Source organism: Esox lucius, chromosome 15 (genome assembly GCF_011004845.1).
Source record: "Esox lucius isolate fEsoLuc1 chromosome 15, fEsoLuc1.pri, whole genome shotgun sequence".
Lineage (NCBI taxonomy): Eukaryota > Metazoa > Chordata > Actinopteri > Esociformes > Esocidae > Esox > Esox lucius.
Window position 1 is genome coordinate 24,253,152 of NC_047583.1, and position 20,615 is coordinate 24,273,766.

The following is a 20,615-nucleotide window of genomic DNA, read 5'->3' on the forward strand; positions in this document are numbered from 1 at the left end:
ATGTGTATGCTTTGTTTACAGTCAATTAGGAAACAGAATGTTTATGCTTTGTTTACAGTCAATTAGGAAACAGAATGTTTATGCTTTGTTTACAGTCAGTTAGGAAATAGAATGTTTATGCTTTGTTTACAGTCAGTTAGGAAATAGAATGTTTATGCTTTGTTTACAGTCAGTTAGGAAATATAATGCTGGCAGTTGAAGACACTGGTGCAAGAATCCTTCCATATTCAGTGTGTCATCATGTATAATAATGATTTTGTTTTGTGTTTTAATCTCTCTGTAGCACTATCCTGTGTCTGATCAGCTGCTGACTAACCGAGGAGTGATCAACCAGTTCATGTGTGACAGAGCCAGCGCCATGAGGGACTACCAGAGAGCCATATGTCTCAACCCCAAGTACGCCCTCGCCTTCTTTAATGCTGCCAACCTCTACTTCTACAACAGGCAGTTTGACCAGGTAAAGTGGTATTTCACTTATTGGATTTCAGTCTGATGTACTGCTAAGTGTAAAACATAGTTCCCGAAATGCAACAATTAAGAATTTTGTGTGTGTAGAGGGTCTAGTTTTTTGCATCTACTTTTTATTTTTATCATTTACTCTCAGTGTAGCTGTACCCTATAGGCCTAACAGTACAGTACAAATATCCGTACCATTACAATAATGTGTCTCTATACAATTCATACTGCAGAATGACTGCTTTACCTCAATTACCCACAAAATCCCTGCTGAGAGTTTTCTAGAAACTGTGCAGAAGCTGTGTGGCGGAGAGTCGCTTTAACAGCCTCTTACACACTGTGCAATGTCTCTCACTGTATTCAAACAAGTCTTTTGCTCATCTCTTCCCCGTGTGCTCCTGTACGGCGCCGGTGATCCAGGCCTGCGAGCACTACAGCCGGGCGTTGGAGCTGGACCCTGGGGATGAGTCCGCCCTTCTGAACAGGGCCATCACCAGGGCTCTGCTGAGGAATGTTCCTGGGGCTCTCCGGGACTTCACCGATGCTCTGAGACTCAACCCCTACTCCTCGCACGTGTTCTTCAACCGAGCCAATCTCTACTGCTCCCTGCGCCAGTACGAACGTGCAGAGGCGGACCTCAGCCAAGGTGAGCGCTGAGAAGCAATGTTGCGCTCATTCTTTCCGTCTAAGTCCGTTGGGTGGCTGCTTTTGTGTGGGTCTTTATGTGCTGTGGGGAAGAGCACATCTCATGCCAACAACTAAAATTGAGTTTGCAGGCGCCTAGCACAATCACAGTGTACTGAATCAAATGTCCTTCAGACTAGGGTTTCCAATGTCCCAGCTGGAAGTACCCAGAATCAGATGTAAAATCCATATTTGACAAAACACGTTTTCTGGAATCGCAGGAAAATTACCATACCTTTTTGCAACCCGGGATATAAGAATATTTTTATGCTGTGTTGTAGCCAGACTACGAACCAAACATTACAACTCTGCAGTCACCATGCTCCAGCTCACTGAGCTGATGAGTATGTTTTCCCAAATGACACAGGATTAGTTTCAATTATTGTGGCCAATGAGAAGGCTTTTAATTAACTCTGGATGATGAATGTGTGACCCGACAGGGTGCTCTGACAGCCTCTATGTTGTCATTTTGTCAGCAGGACAGGTCTGTTTGACACACTGCCATTTGGACTGTCTCATGCCATTATTTAACACTTGCATTGTAAATATGACAACACAGAGGTGTCATGTTGCCACGTCTTGTGTAAGAAACTGTCAAATAAGGCACATACTAGGCTTATGTGGAGACAAGCAGGGGCGACTGGTCATTAGGGGCAGAAAGAACTGCAACAAAAGTATTATTTTAAGATTTTAAGATGACTTCCTATAATTTATTATCTATTAACATACAGTGGATATAAGTCTACACACCCCTGTTAAAATGCCAGGTTATTGTGATGTAAAAGAACGAGACAAATAGAAATCATGTCAGAACCTTTTCCTATTTTTATGTGACCCATATTGTGAACAATTCAATTGAAAATCAAACAGACATTTTTGAGGGGGAAAAATGGAAAATAATAACCTTAAAATAACCTGGTTGCATAAGTGTGCACACCCTCTTATAACTGGGGATGTGGCTGTGTTCAGAATTAACCAATCACATTCAAGAGCAAAAGCCATGGTTCGCAGAGAGCTTCCGAAGCATCAGAGGGATCTCATTGTTGAAAGATATCAGTCAGGAGAAGGGTACAAAAAGTTCCAAAGCATTAGATATACCATGGAACACAGTGAAAACCGTCATCATCAAGTGGAGAAAATATGGCACAACAGAGACATTACCAGGAACTGGACGGCCCTCCAAAATTGATGAAAAGAGGAGAAGAAAACTGGTCAGTGAGGCTTCCAAGAGGCCTACAGCAACATGCAGGAATTTCTGGCAAGTACTGGCTGTGTGCTACATATGATAGCAATCTCCCTTATTCTTCATATGAATGGGCTATGGTGTAGGGTGGCAAGACTGAAGCCTTTTCTTACAAAGAAAAACATCCAAGCCTGGCTGACGTTTGCAAAAACAAACATCAAGTCTCCTAAAAGCACGTGGGACAATGTGTTATGGTCTGATGAAACCAAGGTTGAACTTTTTGGCCATAATTCCAAAAGGTATGTTTGGCGCAAAAACAACACTGCACATCACCCAAAGAACACCATACCCACAGTGAAGCATGATGGTGCCAGCATCATGCTTTGGGGCTGTTTTCTTGAGCTGGAACCAGGGCCTTAGTCAGGGTGGATGACTACCAGGCATTTTTGGCACAAAAAATGCAGGCGTCCATTAGAAAGCTGAAGATGAAGTTCACCTTTCAGCACGACAAACAAAAAAAGCACACATCCAAATGCACAAAAGCATGATTTCACCAGAAGAAGAATAAGATTTTGGAATGGCCCAGCCAGAGCCCAGACATGAATCCAATTGAACATCTGTGGGGTGAAGAGGGGTGTGCACAGGAGATTTCCTCGCAATCTGACAGATTTGGAGTGCTTTTGCAAAGAAGAGTGGACAAATATTGCCACGTCAAGATGTGCCATGCCAAAAGAGAGCTGTAATAAAATCAAAAGGTGCTTCAACAAAGTATTAGTTTAAGTGTGTGCACACTTATGAAACCAGGTTATTGTAAGGTTTTTATTTTTCCCCCTCAAAGATTTCAACACATGTAGGCAAGATGTAGCGTTTGGTTTAAAAAAAAAAAAAGAAATAAAAACATATATATACACACACAGTGGATACAAAAAGTCTACACACCCCTGTTGAAATGCCAGGTTCCTCGAAGATTTCAGTTTGTTTTTCAATTGAATTGTTCACATTATAGGTAACATTAAAAGTGGAAAAGGTTCTGACATGATTTATCTTTGTCTAATTATTTTACATCACAAGAAACTGGCATTTTAACAGGGGTGTGTAGACTTTTTGTATCCACTGTAGCATCTTCCTAAATTGCATATCATTTGTGTTTTGGTCCCTGCCTTGCTGCTTCACACTGCGTTCTGCCGATTCGAGTTCACAGTAGTAGGCCATAGGCTAAGCATGAACGTGGGGCTAGCCCCTCTCTCACAATGCAATATACATTGTACGTGTGAAAATATTAATACGGATGCTCAGTATGTTAGTGTGATCCATGTAGATCACACAAATTTGATGCCAAGTGGGGCTGCCAGCCAGTAGCCCCACCACAGCGTAATTTCATATTTCAGCTCTGATTGGCTGGCTGTCTGTCTGGCGCCATCATTAGTCGGCAAGAAGAGCAAGAAGGGTAGATTGTCTTAGCTGGCTTGTTAGTTTCACAAACGCCAGATAACTTGAGAAAATGAATAAAGTGGATTTTATACTCGAGCACCGGTTTGAAACCCTTAATTTGGAGGACAAACTTGAAGTAAAGTAACTTGTTGTCCATCAGCCACAGGATATTGTCATCACTCAAACTGCTGGTAAAAGTTACTGCAGGTTTAACGTGGAGTGGTTTTTGAAGAAAAAACGGTTAGCATACAAAAGAAGGCACTCTTCTGTTTTCCATGTCTGCTATTTGGTGGAGATGGTACTTGGTCGAGGATGGGTTACAAAGATTTGAAACATCTTTCTGAGAGGATTGAAGAACATGATAGCAGCAGGAGTCATCTGGACAATGCTGTGAAATTGGGCTTACTTGGAAGGGTAAATGTCGCAGCCCAAGTTGACAGTGCATACAGGCGCTCCATTGAGCAGCATAACAAACAGGTGGAGGAAAACAGGTACGTTCTCAGTTGGATCATAACATGTATTAAACTGTTTGGAAAATGTGAAACCGCACTGTGGGGGCACAACGAGTCGGTGGACTGGAATATTAAGATGCATTTTTGAGACTATGTGTGAGGGCGATTCAAGACTTCAGAGGCACTATGACGCTCAGCCCATCTTCAAAGGGACATCTAGCACTGTACAAAATGAACTGTTAGACTGTATGTATGAAGTGTACAGGGAGGAGATAGCCAAGCAAGTGGACAAGACATAATTTGTTGCCATACAAGCAGATGAGACAACTGATAAATTGTAAATCACAAATGGTGGTTGTGTTGCGATACATGTTGCCTGACAATACAGTGACAGATAGGTTTTTGGAGTTTGTGGAAGTCAAAGATAAAACTGGACTCAGCCTTTCTAATAGCATCAAGGGTGTGCTGGAACCACTGAAGCTGGGAGAAAAGCTGATCGCTCAGACTTATGATGGTGCAGCTGAGTGGAAACGTCCGAGGGGTACAGACGCTAATGAAAGAGACATACCCACATGCCCAGTTTGTTCACTGCTATGCTCACCAGCTGAACCTGACCTTGCAGCAACTTTGTTCAGCAAGGATGAGCATCCTGAAGGTGTTTGCAGATTTAAATTTAAAAGAGTGTTAAATAAACACATCAGTAGCAAGAGTGAGTTTTGTATCTTTACTGGTATGTATCCTATATTTTGAAATGGTTTATCCTATATTTTGAAATGTTTTACATATAAAAACGCCACTGGAGACAAGGCATATTTTCTCTCTCTTCTATTCATTCTCTCTTCAATCTGCTCTCTCTATCTCCTCTTTTCACCCCCTCTCTCTCTCTTCACTCTCTTCCTCAAAATGCACCTCTGTCTTTATAGTACTGAGTCTACAGGTAAGGTCTCTCTGTTGTCATTACTCTGAGTGACAGGCAGAGACTTTGTCTGACGACAAAGTTATTCTTGTGTTTTTTCGGGATCAAAATAACTGGACAATAGGTATAATAGCATTGAAGAGAGCAAAAGACAGCAGTGCTCTAACGCCTCCCACTTGCAGACAGACAACACCAAGAACAAGAAGAAGGTCACTTATATTTAAATGGCAGCATAAGTTTCCATGGTGATTATAGAAAACCTATCATAATAAATTGTCAGTGGCACAGAATTAGGCCAACACTTGTATTTCATTATCATGTGGATTCATCCAATCCATGCTATCGTTGTAGGTGTTGATGGAACCAACCCATTTGTGCTTATAATTTAGAGAAAATCTCTTGATCAATTTCCGTTCCACTAATTAAATTAGCTATTGATTTTTAGATGTTGTTGGAAACATGTTGACTTGATTGTAGTGGTTGAAGTGGGATTGCATGGAGCTGAATCAACTCAAATGATTTGGTTTTAGAGGAGACCAAGAACATTCATTTCATAAGGTGTATCTGGGGCAGTGTTCTAACTGTAAATACTATAGCTAGCTATGATTAGACAGCTGTAAACTCTCTGGACCTGAACTGAATGTTTCCACATTTTATAGATGTATTAGGAACATACACTTGACAAGCCGATGTTGTTGCAGGTGTTGCAAAAAGCTGGTGTCTTCGGGTTTTAAAACAATACAGCTTGTAATTTCTTTGGAGGGCGATGTTTCGGTTAGGGTTAATGTACATCTATATGTGTTTGCTAGCTCTTCTACTCCAGCCCAATGATGCCCTGGTCTACAAGCTCCGAGCTGATGTCAGAGGTCATCTGGGCTTGACTGACAAAGCGGTGCAGGACTATCGAACAGCAATAGAGCTCCAAGAGGCACTGGAGGAATGAGATGAACGATCGCCATAACAGTGGTACTATACCATCTATCTCTATGATGTTGCATGACATTCAGACGCACTGTTTCTGGTTGACCGATTGTAGATGTCATTCAAGTAGTATGCTTTGTAATATATTTTGCATCCAAGTGTTTCTGTATTTTATATAGTTAGTAGTTATATGTTAAGACATGTTAATGTTATTGTAATTTCAGAAAATGTCCAAAGTATGTCTACAGCAATAATTGCAAAATGGTGTTTAACAGCATTACTTCCCCACCAGTGTTGTTATTGGCAGTGATATTCGCCTCTTGATTTCTTCCCCATGGCCTTGCATTGTTGTCAAAATAGAAAGTTCTGAAATTTTTTTGGCAGTGTTAGCAAGTCGGGACTGGGGTGTGTGGCCAATATAGAAATAGTTTCCATTACCTGGTTAAATAAAAGGGGCACACCTCACAGTTCAATTTGTGTGTATGTGAGAAAACCTAAACTAAATGGGGAGGAGAATAATCTAAAAATCTAAAATGTCTGTGAAAAATATTTAAATTGACAAAGAATATAGCTTGTGCAGCTGTTGAAAACTAGTGGATGAAACCAAACGTAAGTTAATAATGTGATTCTGTACTCTTATGGAGTGGGGGTGGGGAAGATTTGTTTTGATGAATGGTATAGTTTTTGTAATTCACCTATCTTTCAGTAGGGGGGTGAATCCCATAGGTATGTAGAGTGATGGTTTGAAAAAAGAAATAGCTGATATACGGTTTAAAAAATGTATTGCTTTGTGACAAATTCAATATCCATTAATTCCCTGAGAGCCTGTAAACAGGCTGAATCAGAGAGAGACAATTTAATCTCAGCCTACAAAGGATCGCAACAAACGCACAGATTGTACTTCCTTGAATTTTGAGCTTTTTCCCAATTAAGGATTTGGGTTCTATCTCGCCTATCCAAATCAGCTGATCCAGTCACCATTAAACAGGAGTTGTGTAGAGAAAGCAGAATGTGGGAGGTTTACGGACTATGACAAACACCTGCCAAGTGAACTGGCGTACGTCCAGGAGTGAGAAAAAGAGAGAGAGTTAAAAAGCGACAGAGTGCGAGAGAAAGAGGAGTGTGAACACAACCATCTGTTCAACTCACACACTGAGACAAGGTGTGTGTGTGTTTGTGTGTGTGAGGGGGGGTGTTTGTGTGTGTCTGTGGGGGGTTGTGTATCTGCAGTGTGTAGTATTTCAAGGGTAATCAGTGATTCTCTTTACAAATGCTTCCAAAAATGATATAGCCGAAATTCTTCTCTTTTCCAGAACCTTGTTCTTTGTTGTGTTCTAATGGAATAAGGTTGTTTTTGTTCTACGTGCGCCCTCGCATTTACACAATTATGTCAGCCTTTTGAGGTGAGTAAATTTAAACGTCATCAGGGAGTTTGGTATTGTCACTGCCTCACAGCTAGCTGCATCTTTGTGAGACCATGGTTCGAATCCTGGATTAGCTCAGGGGACCCACAAGGGGAGCTATAGTTTGCCAGCTTCACACAGGTTTCTGAGTTGCCTTGCCTTGTTACACTCCAGTGGTTCCTTACGACGGGCTCTGAGCTCAATTTAGGCACAGGGCCAAAGAATGCTTTCTATCTAAGGTTTCCGGTCTAGACTTCCTGGTTGATTGAGCAGCTTGATAAGAACCAGAAAGGTATCGGATGTGCTTTGGAGGACACATATCTTCACATTGACTGTCCCTAATCCCCTGGAAGTTGCTGTGATGAGGCAGAACTTAATAATGAATGGGAAATGACAATGAAATACATTGAAAAGGGGGTTATATAAATGTTTTGTACAATTTAATTTATTTCCTGTCCACTTGATATAGATATCAGTTCAACGTCTAGCTTTGATTCTCCATTATTGGATTTCTAACTGGCATGACTTCCTTGGGAAATCAGCAACAATTTCAACCATGTCATTGGCTGTGGATTAAAAGATGTAACAAACGATAAACATATCACTTTGTTCCTAGTAACTAGCACCTAATGTAATTTTAAGATTTGAAGATTAAACCTCAAGCTGTCCCATAGGAGCCAGCAACATTTGGCTTTACTAATTAAACAGTTTACTTAATTGTATTTTTATATTCTCTATAGTGTTAGCAATTTCATAGTCTCTGTGACATTCCCCTGTAATGTTGAGATTTTACTAGCTACCTTGTCCAGCTGTTGAGGACTACATGGCAACAAATCCTCACATAGTCCATACATTTTCTACTGTGTTTGATCAACAGTAATAGAAATAGAGCAGATTTGTATTTTCCCCTCCTCGCTGGAGTCTGGCTAGGTCTGCTTTCTCTGTCTCAATGCCTTTAGACTTGGTATGAAAGAACACATTTAAAAAAAAAAAAAATGTATTCCCTTGGAAGGTGACAGTGTCTTTGTTAAATAACACAAATGTCAACCTTCAACTTGTGCATTTGTATGTCTCATACATTTGTAAATAGTAATAATTTGTGTTTGACAATGAAATAATTGATGAATCACTGAAAAAGACAAGACTCTGCAACAATTTGACAGTGGACATTGAATGTGAGTGTTACGACTTTCAGTGACAGTTTTCTAATTCAGATTCCAGTGGTATGTAGAGTGGATGGGGTATATTCAGCTGTCTTGGGTTTTAGGCAAATTTGCAGTGTTTGCAGCCTCTGTTACTCTGGCATAGCATATATTTAGCACAGGTATTTCCGTGGACCTCTTCAGTGTTATTCAATGTTTCAAATCTCTTGCTGCTGTTTGAAAGTACCTCTTCCCCATTCACTGTGTTGGCCCCTGTAAAGGGGACTACATCTCTGATTGTTTTATGTTGGTATTCATTGGGCATGGTGATGGTATCTGCACTGTAACAATAAAACATTTTGTTCATATGCATTATGTGCAACAGATATTATGTACAAGGCCTAAAACATATATACAAATATTTTGATGAAGTCTATTGATTAGCTGTTGGTTTCAAGTGCCCCAGGTCATATGGCCCAGTTTCTCCAAAGCAACCATTTTATGACTGTATTAGCACAAACCGCTACAAAGACACTCATACTAGGTTCAGGCCCTCCCATTGTGTGTTATAGTGACCCCAAATGCGGTATAAAAAGTCTTTAAAATTACATATGTTGGTTCAGATACAAACATCATAAAACTGTAAAATAACACTTGTATTTGACTTCATGAAAATCTTTTTTGAGACCGAACTTTGCTTACCACGTTTTTTTATGGTTTCTTCCTTCGCAGACTCCATGAAATTATGACTGATAATGAGTTACAAAATATTCACATTATACATTTTGTGTATGATTTCCAAGAAACAAGAGGTAGCTCCCCTAAACCCATGGCAGGATTTTTTCCACACTCCCTTATGCTATCGATGAGGACCTAGCTTAGACTACACCACAACGTCATTTTGAAATGTCTGACGCTGCGTCTCTGAAATGACTTCAAGCTTCAGCAGCTATCCGTGGTCCTGAAAAGCACTGCCCGTGCGCTGCTGCATCGAGCAACTACCGTGAGGAGGTGGATTCTTAGGACAGTAGCACGGCTGGAAATGTATTATTTAACAGAATATATATATTTTTGATGATACTTCAGGAATTGAAAAACCACAACCAAAATGATCCCCAACAACTCATTCAGGAATCTAACGCTGGAGGACGTTTTTTTTCTTATGAACAACTCGTCTGGGAACGAAACGCACAGCGAGTCTCACGGTAGCGCAATCCTCATCTCGTTCATTTACTCGGTTGTCTGTTTAGTGGGACTGTGCGGAAACTCTATGGTTATATATGTAATTTTCAGATATGCCAAAATGAAAACTGCTACCAATATTTACATTCTGAACTTGGCTATCGCGGACGAGTTACTTATGTTGAGTGTCCCCTTCTTGGTGACATCTTCACTCCTTCATCATTGGCCATTTGGCTCCCTTCTCTGTCGCCTTGTTCTAAGTGTTGATGCTATTAATATGTTTACGAGTATTTACTGCTTAACTGTATTAAGCATAGACAGATATATTGCAGTTGTGCACCCTATCAAAGCCTCGCGGTACCGGAGACCCACAATAGCTAAAATAGTCAACTTTGGGGTTTGGATATTTTCTATCCTAGTCATTTTGCCCATTATTATATTTTCCACGACTGTTCCAAACTTGGACGGTTCGGTCGCTTGTAACATTCAGATGCCAGAGCCAATGAACCAATGGATGGCCGTGTTTGTGATCTATGCCTTTCTCATGGGCTTTCTGTTCCCAGTCATTGCCATCTGTATGTGTTACATCCTCATCATCGCCAAGATGAGAGTGGTGGCACTGAAGGCAGGCTGGCAGCAGCGCAAGAAGTCGGAGAGGAAGATCACGGTGATGGTGGTGATGGTGGTTACAGTGTTTGTCATCTGTTGGATGCCTTTTCACATCGTGCAGCTTGTTAATGTGTTTGTGGAGCACCATAACGCAACACTCATGCAACTTGCAGTGATTTTGGGATACGCAAACAGCTGCGCCAACCCGATACTTTATGGATTTTTATCAGACAATTTCAAACATTCGTTCCAAAGAATTTTGTGCCTGCGCTGGATGGAAAATGCTACGGAGGAACCGATAGATTACTATGCCACGGCTCTGAAAAGTCGTGGTTACAGTGTGGACGAATTTCAACCGGACAACATCGAACGTGATAGCACTTTTAGAAATGGAACCTGCACTTCAAGGACAACAACACTGTAGTATATTAACATACATTTATGAAAAGCGGTGATCAAGATTAATGTGACAACTGGGTTTTTGGCTAATTAGACAGATACGTCGTTATTTATCTTTGTTTTCTTTCAATTATTTATATGAACGGAATTAAAATGTTTCATAATCAAACTGTCTTACTACTGTTTGTGTTAATGCGGTCGTGGTTCAGGTGACAGGGGATAATGTTTAACCAATAAGTAGCGTAAAAACCCTAGACACACGGGCACAGGGCTGTAGGCTATAGGCTGTCGGTTTGCAGCGGTATGAGCTCATACCCTAGAGAAAGTATTAAACCCCGCTATCTATTAATAATTGATTGCAGATATCTTGGATAGTAAAACAGGATGTGCAATTTGATTTCAAATGATTCATGCTCATTCTTTATTATTAATTATTCATTGCATAAGATCAAAACTTTAGCAATTGATTCTGCATTTAAAAAGGCACAACGACACATTTAAAAAATGCACCACCCACGTAGAGTGAGGTAGAGCAGCACATGTTGTCTCGTCACTACGCCCTTTCCCATAACTTTGTTCAATACAGAAAATGGACAATAATAGTCACAGTGAATAGGCCTATGCCAGATTATTGAAATATAATCGATTGTGATATATAACAAACGGTACACATTTATGTGCTGTGGTCACAGTTTATCATTCCGTTTAACCTTTATAAAACATTGTTTTATTGCTTTTAGCCGGACCGCGTATGCGGAGCCGGGCTAGAAGATTGAATGTCTCTTACTGAGTCGGTCTGTCCCTGACTGACTGACTGACTGAGTGACTGACTACCCCTTTTTAAATAGTAGTGATTAGAGACGCGGGCTACGGAACAACGGGTCCCGCGATGGACTCAACACACGATGCCTGAGGTTCAGGACAGACAAAAACTTAACTGGCTATAAATGTATATAGCTACGTAATAGGAAGTCGAAAATAGAACAGTTTTGGTGGATATAAAAATTTGTTCAGGAAAGACAAACACTTCGCTGCCTACACGATTCTCTCGTCTTTTCACTTTACAAAAAGGTCAGTTATAAATACAGTATCTCACAAAAGTGAGTACACCCCTCACATTTTTGTAAATATTTAATTATATCTTTTCATATGACAATACTGAAGAAATGACACTTCAATGTCAAGTCGTGAGTGTACAGCTTGTATAACAGTGTAAATTTGCTGTCCCCTCAAGATAACACAACACTCAGCTGTTAATGTCTAAACCGCTGGCAACAAAAGTGAAAATGTCAAAATTGGGCCCAAAGTGACTGCCTTACAAGGTCTCAGGTGTGAATGGGGAGCAGGTGTGTTAAATTTGGTTTTATCGCTGTCACACTCCCTCATACTGGTCACTGGAAGTTCAACATGGCACCTCATGGCAAAGAACTCTCGGAGGATCTGAAAAAAAGAATTGATGCTCTACATAAAGATGGCCTAAGCTACAAGAAGATTGCCCAGACCCTGAAACTGAGCTGCAGCACGGTGGCTAAGACCATACAGCAGTTTAACAGGACAGGTTCCACTCAGAACAGGCCTCGCCATGGTTGGCCAAAGAAGTTGAGTTCACATGCTCAGCGTCATATCCAGAGGCTGTCTTTGGGAAATAGACGTATGAGTGCTGCCAGCATTGCTGCAGGGGTTGAAGGGGTGGGGGGGGTCAGCCTGTCAGTGCTCAGACCATACACCGCACACTGCATCAAATTGGTCTGAAGGGCTGTCGTCCCAGAAGGAAGCCTCTTCTAAAGATGATGCACAAGAAAGACACAACCGTTTGCGAAAGACAAGCAGACTAAGGACATGGATTACTGGAACCATGTCCTGTGGTCTGATGAGACCAAGATAAACATATTTGGTTCAGATAGTGTAAAGTGTGTCTGGCGGCAACCAGGTGAGGAGTACAAAGTGTGTCTTGCCTACAGTCAAGCATGGTGGTGGGAGTGTCATGGTCTGGGGCTGCATGAGTGCTGTCGGCACTGGGGAGCTACAGTTCATTGAGGGAACCATTAATGCCAACATGTACAGTGACATACTGAAGCAGAGCATGATCCCATCCCTTCAGAGACTGGGCCGCAGGGCAGTATTCCAACATGAAAATGACCCCAAACACAACTCCAAGACAACCACTGTCTTGCTAAAGAATCTGAGGGTAAAGGTGATGGACTGGCCAAGCATGTCTCCAGACATAAACCCTATTGAGCGTCTATGGGGCATCCTCAAATGGAAGGTGGAGGAGGGCAAGGTGTCTAACATTCACCAGCTCCATGATGTTGTCATGTAGGAGTGGAAGAGGACTTCAGTGGCAACCTGTGAAGATCTGGTGAACTCCATGCCCAAGAGGGGTAACACTAACGAGTCACATGACACCAGGGAGGGAAAATGGCTAATTGGGCCCTATTTGGACATTTTCACTTAGGGGTGTACTCACTTTTGTTGCCAGTGGTTTAGACATTAATGGAAATATTTTGAGGGGACAGCAAATGTGCAAGCTGTACACTCACTACTTTACATTGTAGCAAAGTGTCATTTCTTCAGTGTTGTCACAAGATATAATCAAATATTTACAAAAATGTGAGGGGTGTACTCACTTTTGTGAGATACTGTATATCGTTACCTATATTGATGGATACTCAATGTTATTCACGAATGGCTAATAAGGTGTTAAAACGGCCAGTGGTTAAAAGAGGATTTGTTCAGAATAGACAAACACTTTGCTGGCTACAACCTTCTGTAGCTACGGGAAGCCTAAAATGAAACTGTTAACTTTAGTGATGGCCAAACGAGGCTTCACTAGCATTATTTTTGCAGCAGGATATTATGCCGGCAGCACTCAGATTTTCATTATCACAATACAAGTCATAATTGACGTTTAGAAGGCCATATAGTTAACAGTCTAGTATGTAAAAAAAGAACAGAAAAGAACAACATTGGAACGGACATTAAACATAAAACTACAGACTAGAATAACAGACTAGATTGTTAACTATATCGCCTTATATAATTCAATGATGGCTTTTATTTTGAAAAAGAAAGTTAGCACTGGTAGGATAATATCCTGCTGCTAAAAGAACGGCCATCACTAGTTTACTGTTATATTTCGACTATTTGTGGTGGATTTTTGAATTATGTCTTAGCATTTCTTCAGGATAATCAAACACTTCGCTGGCTACACGATTCTTTCGTCTTTTCACTTGACGTAAAAGTCTGTTATCGTCACCTATATTGATACAGTAGTTATTGTATCAGTGTCATTCACGAATGGGAGATAAGCTGTTATAACGGCCAGTGGCAAAAGTCATACAGTTCATAGATACTATTTGGGGTGGAGGTAAACTTAATAAGAAACGTTACTAAGTTTAACACAATGCGTAAAGGCGTCTAGCAACATATTACTGGATAATACGCTTTTAAAACGGCCAGTGGCAAAAGTCATACAGTTCATAGATACTATTTGTGGTGGAGGTAAACTTCATGAGAATCGTTACTCAGTTTAACACGATGGTTAACTGTTTCTAACAAAATATTTAAACTTGACATTATGTTAATGCATGACACCATTATAAAATGGCAAAATGCTATACTGACACCCGGCAAATGGTCAGCTCTGTGGAGTTGTGGTTAAAGACACAGCCTTTCACGTGGGCAACGTAGGTTAGAATCTTGAGAGGCCAGCCATGATCAACACTTTCTATTGCGGGCCGGCTGAACTAGGCTTGCCTGGTTTCTTGTTGTATTCTGGCACCTATCTAGGTTTAGGGGGGATTTTAACCTATTATGAGCTAGATGGTTTGAGCCCTGAATGCTGATTGGCAGAAAGCTATGTTATTTTACACTGTATACCATGGGTATGACAATAACTTTAACAATAACTTTATAATTCACTTCGGGGGTTTGTGATACATGACCAGTATAACACAGCTGAAGGCTTTGTCTACCCTCTTGCCTTATTCATTCATTCAAAATGGCACAATATACTGCAGGCCTAGCATTTTGCCGAAGAACATGCATTTATTATTCCAAAACTGAAGCTGTAGTTGAAACATACCTTTGTCTTCCTGAATCAAGGAGTCCATTTAAAGTTGTTTTTATTTCTTTATTTGGCAAATAATGATCCTTGCCTAGTTCTGTATGTGTGTTACGTACAGTATACCTCTTGGAGTCGGGACCGCACTACCACTACATGGGGCTCTTATACAGCTGTGGGGAGGAGATTGCTTGATGAGAACTGGAACCCAGGGGGTTGCAATAACAGGACGGAGTGGTCACTGAAGTGCGGGTGATGAGCTTGATTGACACCACCTGTAAAGCACAGACACTGAAAATAACACCCACGCATGCAAACATAAAGCAATACAGAAACTGGGGAACGTCACAGTAACTGATAATGATTTCCAAAGTTAGCTCATCGCGGCGGCAGGAAAAAGTCGCCAGTGTGTTTGATCCAACCTTCACTCCTGTTTATATTTTATATTGTTTGTTGACCTCTATGTTGCTCACTGAGTGTATGAGGTCCTCTTCTTGCTGTGTTGCAATACACTTACAAACAGATTTAGAATCCAACTTCACCCTCTGACTCTTTTACGGTTCAACTTTATATATTTTTCACAATGAATTACTGCTGGGACTACTGTTTTTACCATCAGGAAAAAGTCAAATTAAGGACCATTCGACGTAGATGTATCACATAAAATGTGTCTAATTTCTCATAACTGATTATTATTGAACACATTTATTATGTTTGATGTGAAGGGAACAATTTATTAAACATTTGCTGTGTTCAACAAAGGTGTATGTAGCGCTGCTGTGGGTGGGGAGGGGGATTTATCTTGTGATGTAACATACACTGTTGCTCTCGTTCTCTGTGAGAGTGATGCACTCTTCAACAGATATTCCAAGATTGCATTACATTAAAATGTGAAATATTTATATGGAAACACTTACAGCTCGGGCGGTTTTGTCACATCTAAATGTGCCGTAGTTACTCTTTAAATCTGTCAGGCAGAGAGCAGATAGAAAATGTGTTTACCATAGGCACTACCTTTTCTGTGGTGCGGATGATTTACAAAGCCCTCTGTAAAACAAAAACGGCACACTGTCTGCTCAGACTTAATTCATGCTTTATTTTAAAAAATAATTAAATCATGCTTTTCCAAAAGTTGTATCTTCTGTTGACAAGATATTCTTTCTTTTTGAACTGACAAAAAACTTGGTTCATGGGAAGAGGCCAGGCCTGTGATGCATTATATCAGGACTAGAACATTCCAAAATACTGATGCGGCTAATTCATTTTGTTGTTACATCATGTTATATCTACAAAGCACATTCAGGGGTATATACTGTACACATTCATAGGCTTATAGGGTATATACACAACCCTACAACAAAAAGGTCTATGCAGACATTATATACTGTAAACATACATAGGCTTATAGGGTATATACACAACCGTACAACATAAAGGTCTATGCAGACATTATATACTGTAAACATACATAGGCTTATAGGGTATATACACAACCGTACAACATAAAGGTCTATGCAGACATTATAAACAGCCCACATACAAATCCTCAATAAAAATAATCAAGGGTTTAACTTTCACTCATTCAGAAAGAAATGAACACCAAGTTGTCTTAAGTTGTGGTAAGTCTTTTCAGTTCATGGCATTTCATTCAAGTGTTTATTAACATCACGTGGGTGATGAGAGAGTCTGAACTTTTAAACATTGCCACTTAATCTCCAGGAGTTTTTGCTGTGATCTCTATTCATACATCTGCTGCTTAAAGTGTCTAGTTTTCATTAGAATTTTCCAGCGAGTCTCTTTTTAAGGCCTCTGCTCTCTTCATTGATACTTTCTCAGTCTTTTTCATGGCCAGTTTCTGTGATCGCCTCCTGAGGCAAATCTTAACAATAGCTAACATTACAACTACTACAACGACCAAGACCATCACTGCTATCAACCCAGGTATGAATATGCTGACTGCCCTCTTTTCCTCCAGATCAACATTGTTTGAAGATATAATGGAAGTGGTTGGGTCAGATGGAGAACTGAGAAAAGTCCACTCATTTTTTGTTGGCTGAGGAGTTGTACTGTAGTCCAGATGGGTTTCTCTTCCTTCAGAAGTAGCACTAGTTTCTTGCGTTTTATTACATTCCACCGAGTCATCATATAGGTTTCCATCTTTATCATAGCATTTACAGCGGTGTGAGCCCTCTGTGTTGACACATTCAAATTTGCAGGGCTTATCTAAGCATTCGTTAATGTCCACACAATTTCCGGAACTGTCTTTCCTATAACCTGCTTGGCACGAGGCACAAATTCCATCTAGAGCTGATCCATCGCTACGTTCCCATTTCAGAGTCTTCGCAGAGCAAGTCAGTGTGAAGACATCCCCAGACCGACATTCCAGGTTCAGTTTACGATTATCATTTGGGTCTGCCCTGAGTGATTGTGCTTCAGGTATGTGTGGGGTAGGACACTCCTCCGTGACAGCTTGCTTACAAATGAATGGACGCTCCTTCTTACAGGAACCTGAAACCAACCCCCAGTTCTCTTTATTAGTTTCATTTAACTTGAGGTAAACACACAATAAACCTGTGCAGGTTTGTGCGGGCAATTGGTTCCATCTGCCCAATTTTGTATCACTGCTGTTATCCACTGTCCATTTGAAACCTTTCAGAGGTTCATCCAGTTTCACACAATCCAACTTTCCTTTCTTCAAACCCACCCAGAACTCAAATGGATCTTTTGTGGCTGGCGTGTCTGAGATAAATTTCAAAATCTTTGTGGCTTCCTCCAAATTGGCAATTTTAGTTAGGAAACCGTTAGATTGACAGACTTCTAAAGCTTTATCGAAGGAGAGAGAATTCAGATGAACAGTATAGGTTTCATCATCAGGAACACACAGAACGACCAGCAATAAATTCCAAAGGCATATCAGGTGGTATTCCATTCTTCCTACTCCTACCTTCGATCTGACTGCGGTGGTTCTCAGAGTGGTGACCCTCCTGTTAGCTGCTCTTGAAACGCACTGGCTGACAGTGTTCATGTTCCTTATTCTTTCTCAGCTCCACTGAAGAGGCCCACTCAAGACAACAAGCACAGGAAGTGTGCTCAGACTTGATACAGCTACACTTTTCCTCTGCCGAGGGGGCGGTGGCACAGGCAAACAATAGCAAATTTGAAACTAATCACCCCAGTACAGAGCATGCGGTAACCATGGCTCTAAGATCTGGTGATGAGATGTAAGGAAAACACATGTTGTCCAGGTCGTACCAGCCTGACTCTAGTTACTGATATCCTTTGACTCTTTGAAAATGTTTCTCTGTCATATCGCCGGCCATTCTCTTTTCAGTGTTGGAGCTGCAGAATGTTTTCCTTCACTGAAAAGATAAATGTAAAACGAGACAGAGATTCGCGCCTGTGGATGCAGAGATCCAACTGGAAAAACAAAGCTTGTGAGAGAATATGCCACTGACGCGCTTTCCGGCTATCAGGATGTGACGATGAAGTGGACCAGTGATTCATCCCCCTCAGGGAATTGAAACCTGGCTAATGTGTGGTTAGATTTTCATCAACAATGAAACACTAAACTCACAGTCATTGTCTCATTGCAAAGCAACTTTACTTTGTGAGGCCACTGAGGTGGGACCACCGCTTGGGAAATATATTTTTCCAAGTGAACTAACTAAATGAATTCAGATTTTTCCGAGTGTTTCTTTGTCAGAAAGAAGCAGATGCTTCCTGGGGGAAGTGGCAGACAATAGCAGGAAGAGACGTTGAGCTTGAGGGCCAGACAGACAGACAGGAGCAGTAAACAATTTGTCCTTCCAATAAAAAACATCTTGTTCAGAAGCTGTATTTCAAGCACGCAGAGTAAGATTATGAAATTATAAAAATTTGGATCAGGTCCCGTGTCTTCATATCATCTTATTGGATTCTAGATCGGCACATCTATTGTGAGATGCTCGATGTGGTTTTACATGTGTGTTGTTGTTAAATGTTATTACTGATAATGTGTTATCTTACTTTTTTAAATAATAATTACTGTTAACTTTTAACTGCACTGTTGGGAGTAGGAAAACCAAGCATTTCATTGCCATAACTTGTTATTGCAAAAGAAAAATACATCTTTTGAACTTTGAACTTGAACAACAGATGGAGTCACTCCTCCGTGACAATTGTCCCACTCCACGTGTATCTCCTGGCATCATGACGCTGTGCTAGTACACTGTTCCTTTTTCAATGTGAATGACCCGTCTGTCTGGCAGTCGTAACTCTCATTATGTAACAACCCAGTGATACTTAGTTGTGGTGTGACGGGTGGGTAGTGTGTGTCACAGTAACAGCACATTTCAGTTACACAGTAGCCACCTCCATCTCTCCAAAACAGCACTCCCTACGATAGGCAGTGATTTGATGAAAATGATTTGGTCTGGACTGTGATCTACCGGTCGAAAAATGGATGTAGTGATGTGGTAACTCCCCGTTAATAGAAATGGCCTTTTCCTGCAACATGTGATATTTTACATTACATTTCTGTGAATACAACTTGACCCACGTAGTTTAGTGGAACAGCTGAATGATCTATTTATAGTCTCCTTCCATATGGAAAATCCCAACTTGCAAACAAATAATTGGCTTGGAAGACCAAAATAGTTGCGACAATCGATACTATCTGATTGAAACAGACATATCTCCACACCCCCTCCCCAAATGACCTGTCGCACTCCTGACAGTGATAAGTCTGCGAACGGATGAGGTCCATTTTAGACCAGGTGAAATCACTTTTTAAGATCTAATGTTCATTTGAATGGGGCGATCATGTTAATGTAGTTCCGCTTTGAACAATACTAGCATACCATAAACCTTTCCGATAAATTCAGTTTCATTTTCAACCGGGAAAAGCAATAGAGTTTTAAATAAACTTCAATTATAAAGACATGAGCGGTCCATAATAAACAGAATAAAAATCCATCTGGTTTAATGCAGGTTGCGCAAAGCACCTTTGAGGCAGAGCCTAGATAAATCTACCTTCGTATAAAAGGAACCACTCATCAGGAACAAATGTTCTGACATCAGTGTCAATAAACCCTGTAGGAAAACCCATATTTGGAATGACTGTTTCCTACAGCCCATTATTCCATCAGCACAGTGTGACAGTGTGCTGTGTGAGGCGGTGTGCTCCAGCAGGTTGTCTCTGTGGGATGGTGCAGCAGTCATGAAGACTGACTGATTTACTGGGTGGAAGGTGGGAGGCAGCCCAGTCATGACTCAATGAGACGACCCCACGCTGACACCATCCAAGCTGAAGCCATCCATGCTGACATCATCCACGCTGACATCATCCACGCTGACACCATCCAAGCTGAAGCCATCCATGCTGACATCATCCACGCTGACATCATCCACGCTGACACCATCCAAGCTGAAGCCATCCATGCCGACATCATCCACGCTGACATCATCCACGCTGACACCATCCAAGCTGAAGCCATCCATGCCTACACCATCCACGCTGACATCATCCACTCTGACATCATCCACGCTGACACCATCCACCCTGACTCCATCCGTACCACATGGTCACAACATCCCTGGGATTTACTCTCAATTGTCCCTTCCAATATGAAATATTCCCAACAAACAGAGAAGGGAAATAATATACTCTCTGGTTACAGGTCAACCTGGTTTCCTATGTTTGTGTGTGTTTTATTTTCAGAAGAGAGATGTCTGTTTATACAAGGAGTCAGGCAGATACAGAGAGATGTCTGTTTATACAAGGAGTCAGGCAGATA

The 20,615-nt window shown here is 41.0% G+C and overlaps 3 protein-coding genes across 3 annotated transcripts in view; 2 read left to right on the forward strand and 1 right to left on the reverse strand.

The window, feature by feature from the left end:
• The window catches only part of ttc6 (tetratricopeptide repeat domain 6), a 38,412-nt gene extending 29,511 nt beyond the window's left edge, over positions 1 to 8,901 (forward strand). Inside the window, exons 29-31 of the mRNA XM_013137340.3 lie at positions 284 to 457; positions 877 to 1,102; positions 5,932 to 8,901. Coding sequence (XP_012992794.3) covers positions 284 to 457; positions 877 to 1,102; positions 5,932 to 6,065 — 534 coding nt within the window. The 3' untranslated portion in view covers positions 6,066 to 8,901. The remainder of the gene's footprint in view (positions 1 to 283; positions 458 to 876; positions 1,103 to 5,931) is intronic.
• Positions 8,902 to 9,504: 603 nt separating this feature from the next.
• sstr1a (somatostatin receptor 1a) lies at positions 9,505 to 10,956 on the forward strand. The gene has a single exon (XM_010892972.2). The coding sequence runs from the start codon at positions 9,697 to 9,699 to the stop codon at positions 10,801 to 10,803; it is 1,107 nt and encodes a 368-aa protein (XP_010891274.1). The 5' UTR covers positions 9,505 to 9,696; the 3' UTR covers positions 10,804 to 10,956.
• A 4,961-nt stretch (positions 10,957 to 15,917) lies between these two features.
• On the reverse strand, positions 15,918 to 18,246 carry clec14a (C-type lectin domain containing 14A). The gene has a single exon (XM_010892970.4). The coding sequence runs from the start codon at positions 17,864 to 17,866 to the stop codon at positions 16,607 to 16,609; it is 1,260 nt and encodes a 419-aa protein (XP_010891272.2). The 5' UTR covers positions 17,867 to 18,246; the 3' UTR covers positions 15,918 to 16,606.
• Between the last annotated feature and the right edge of the window lie 2,369 nt (positions 18,247 to 20,615).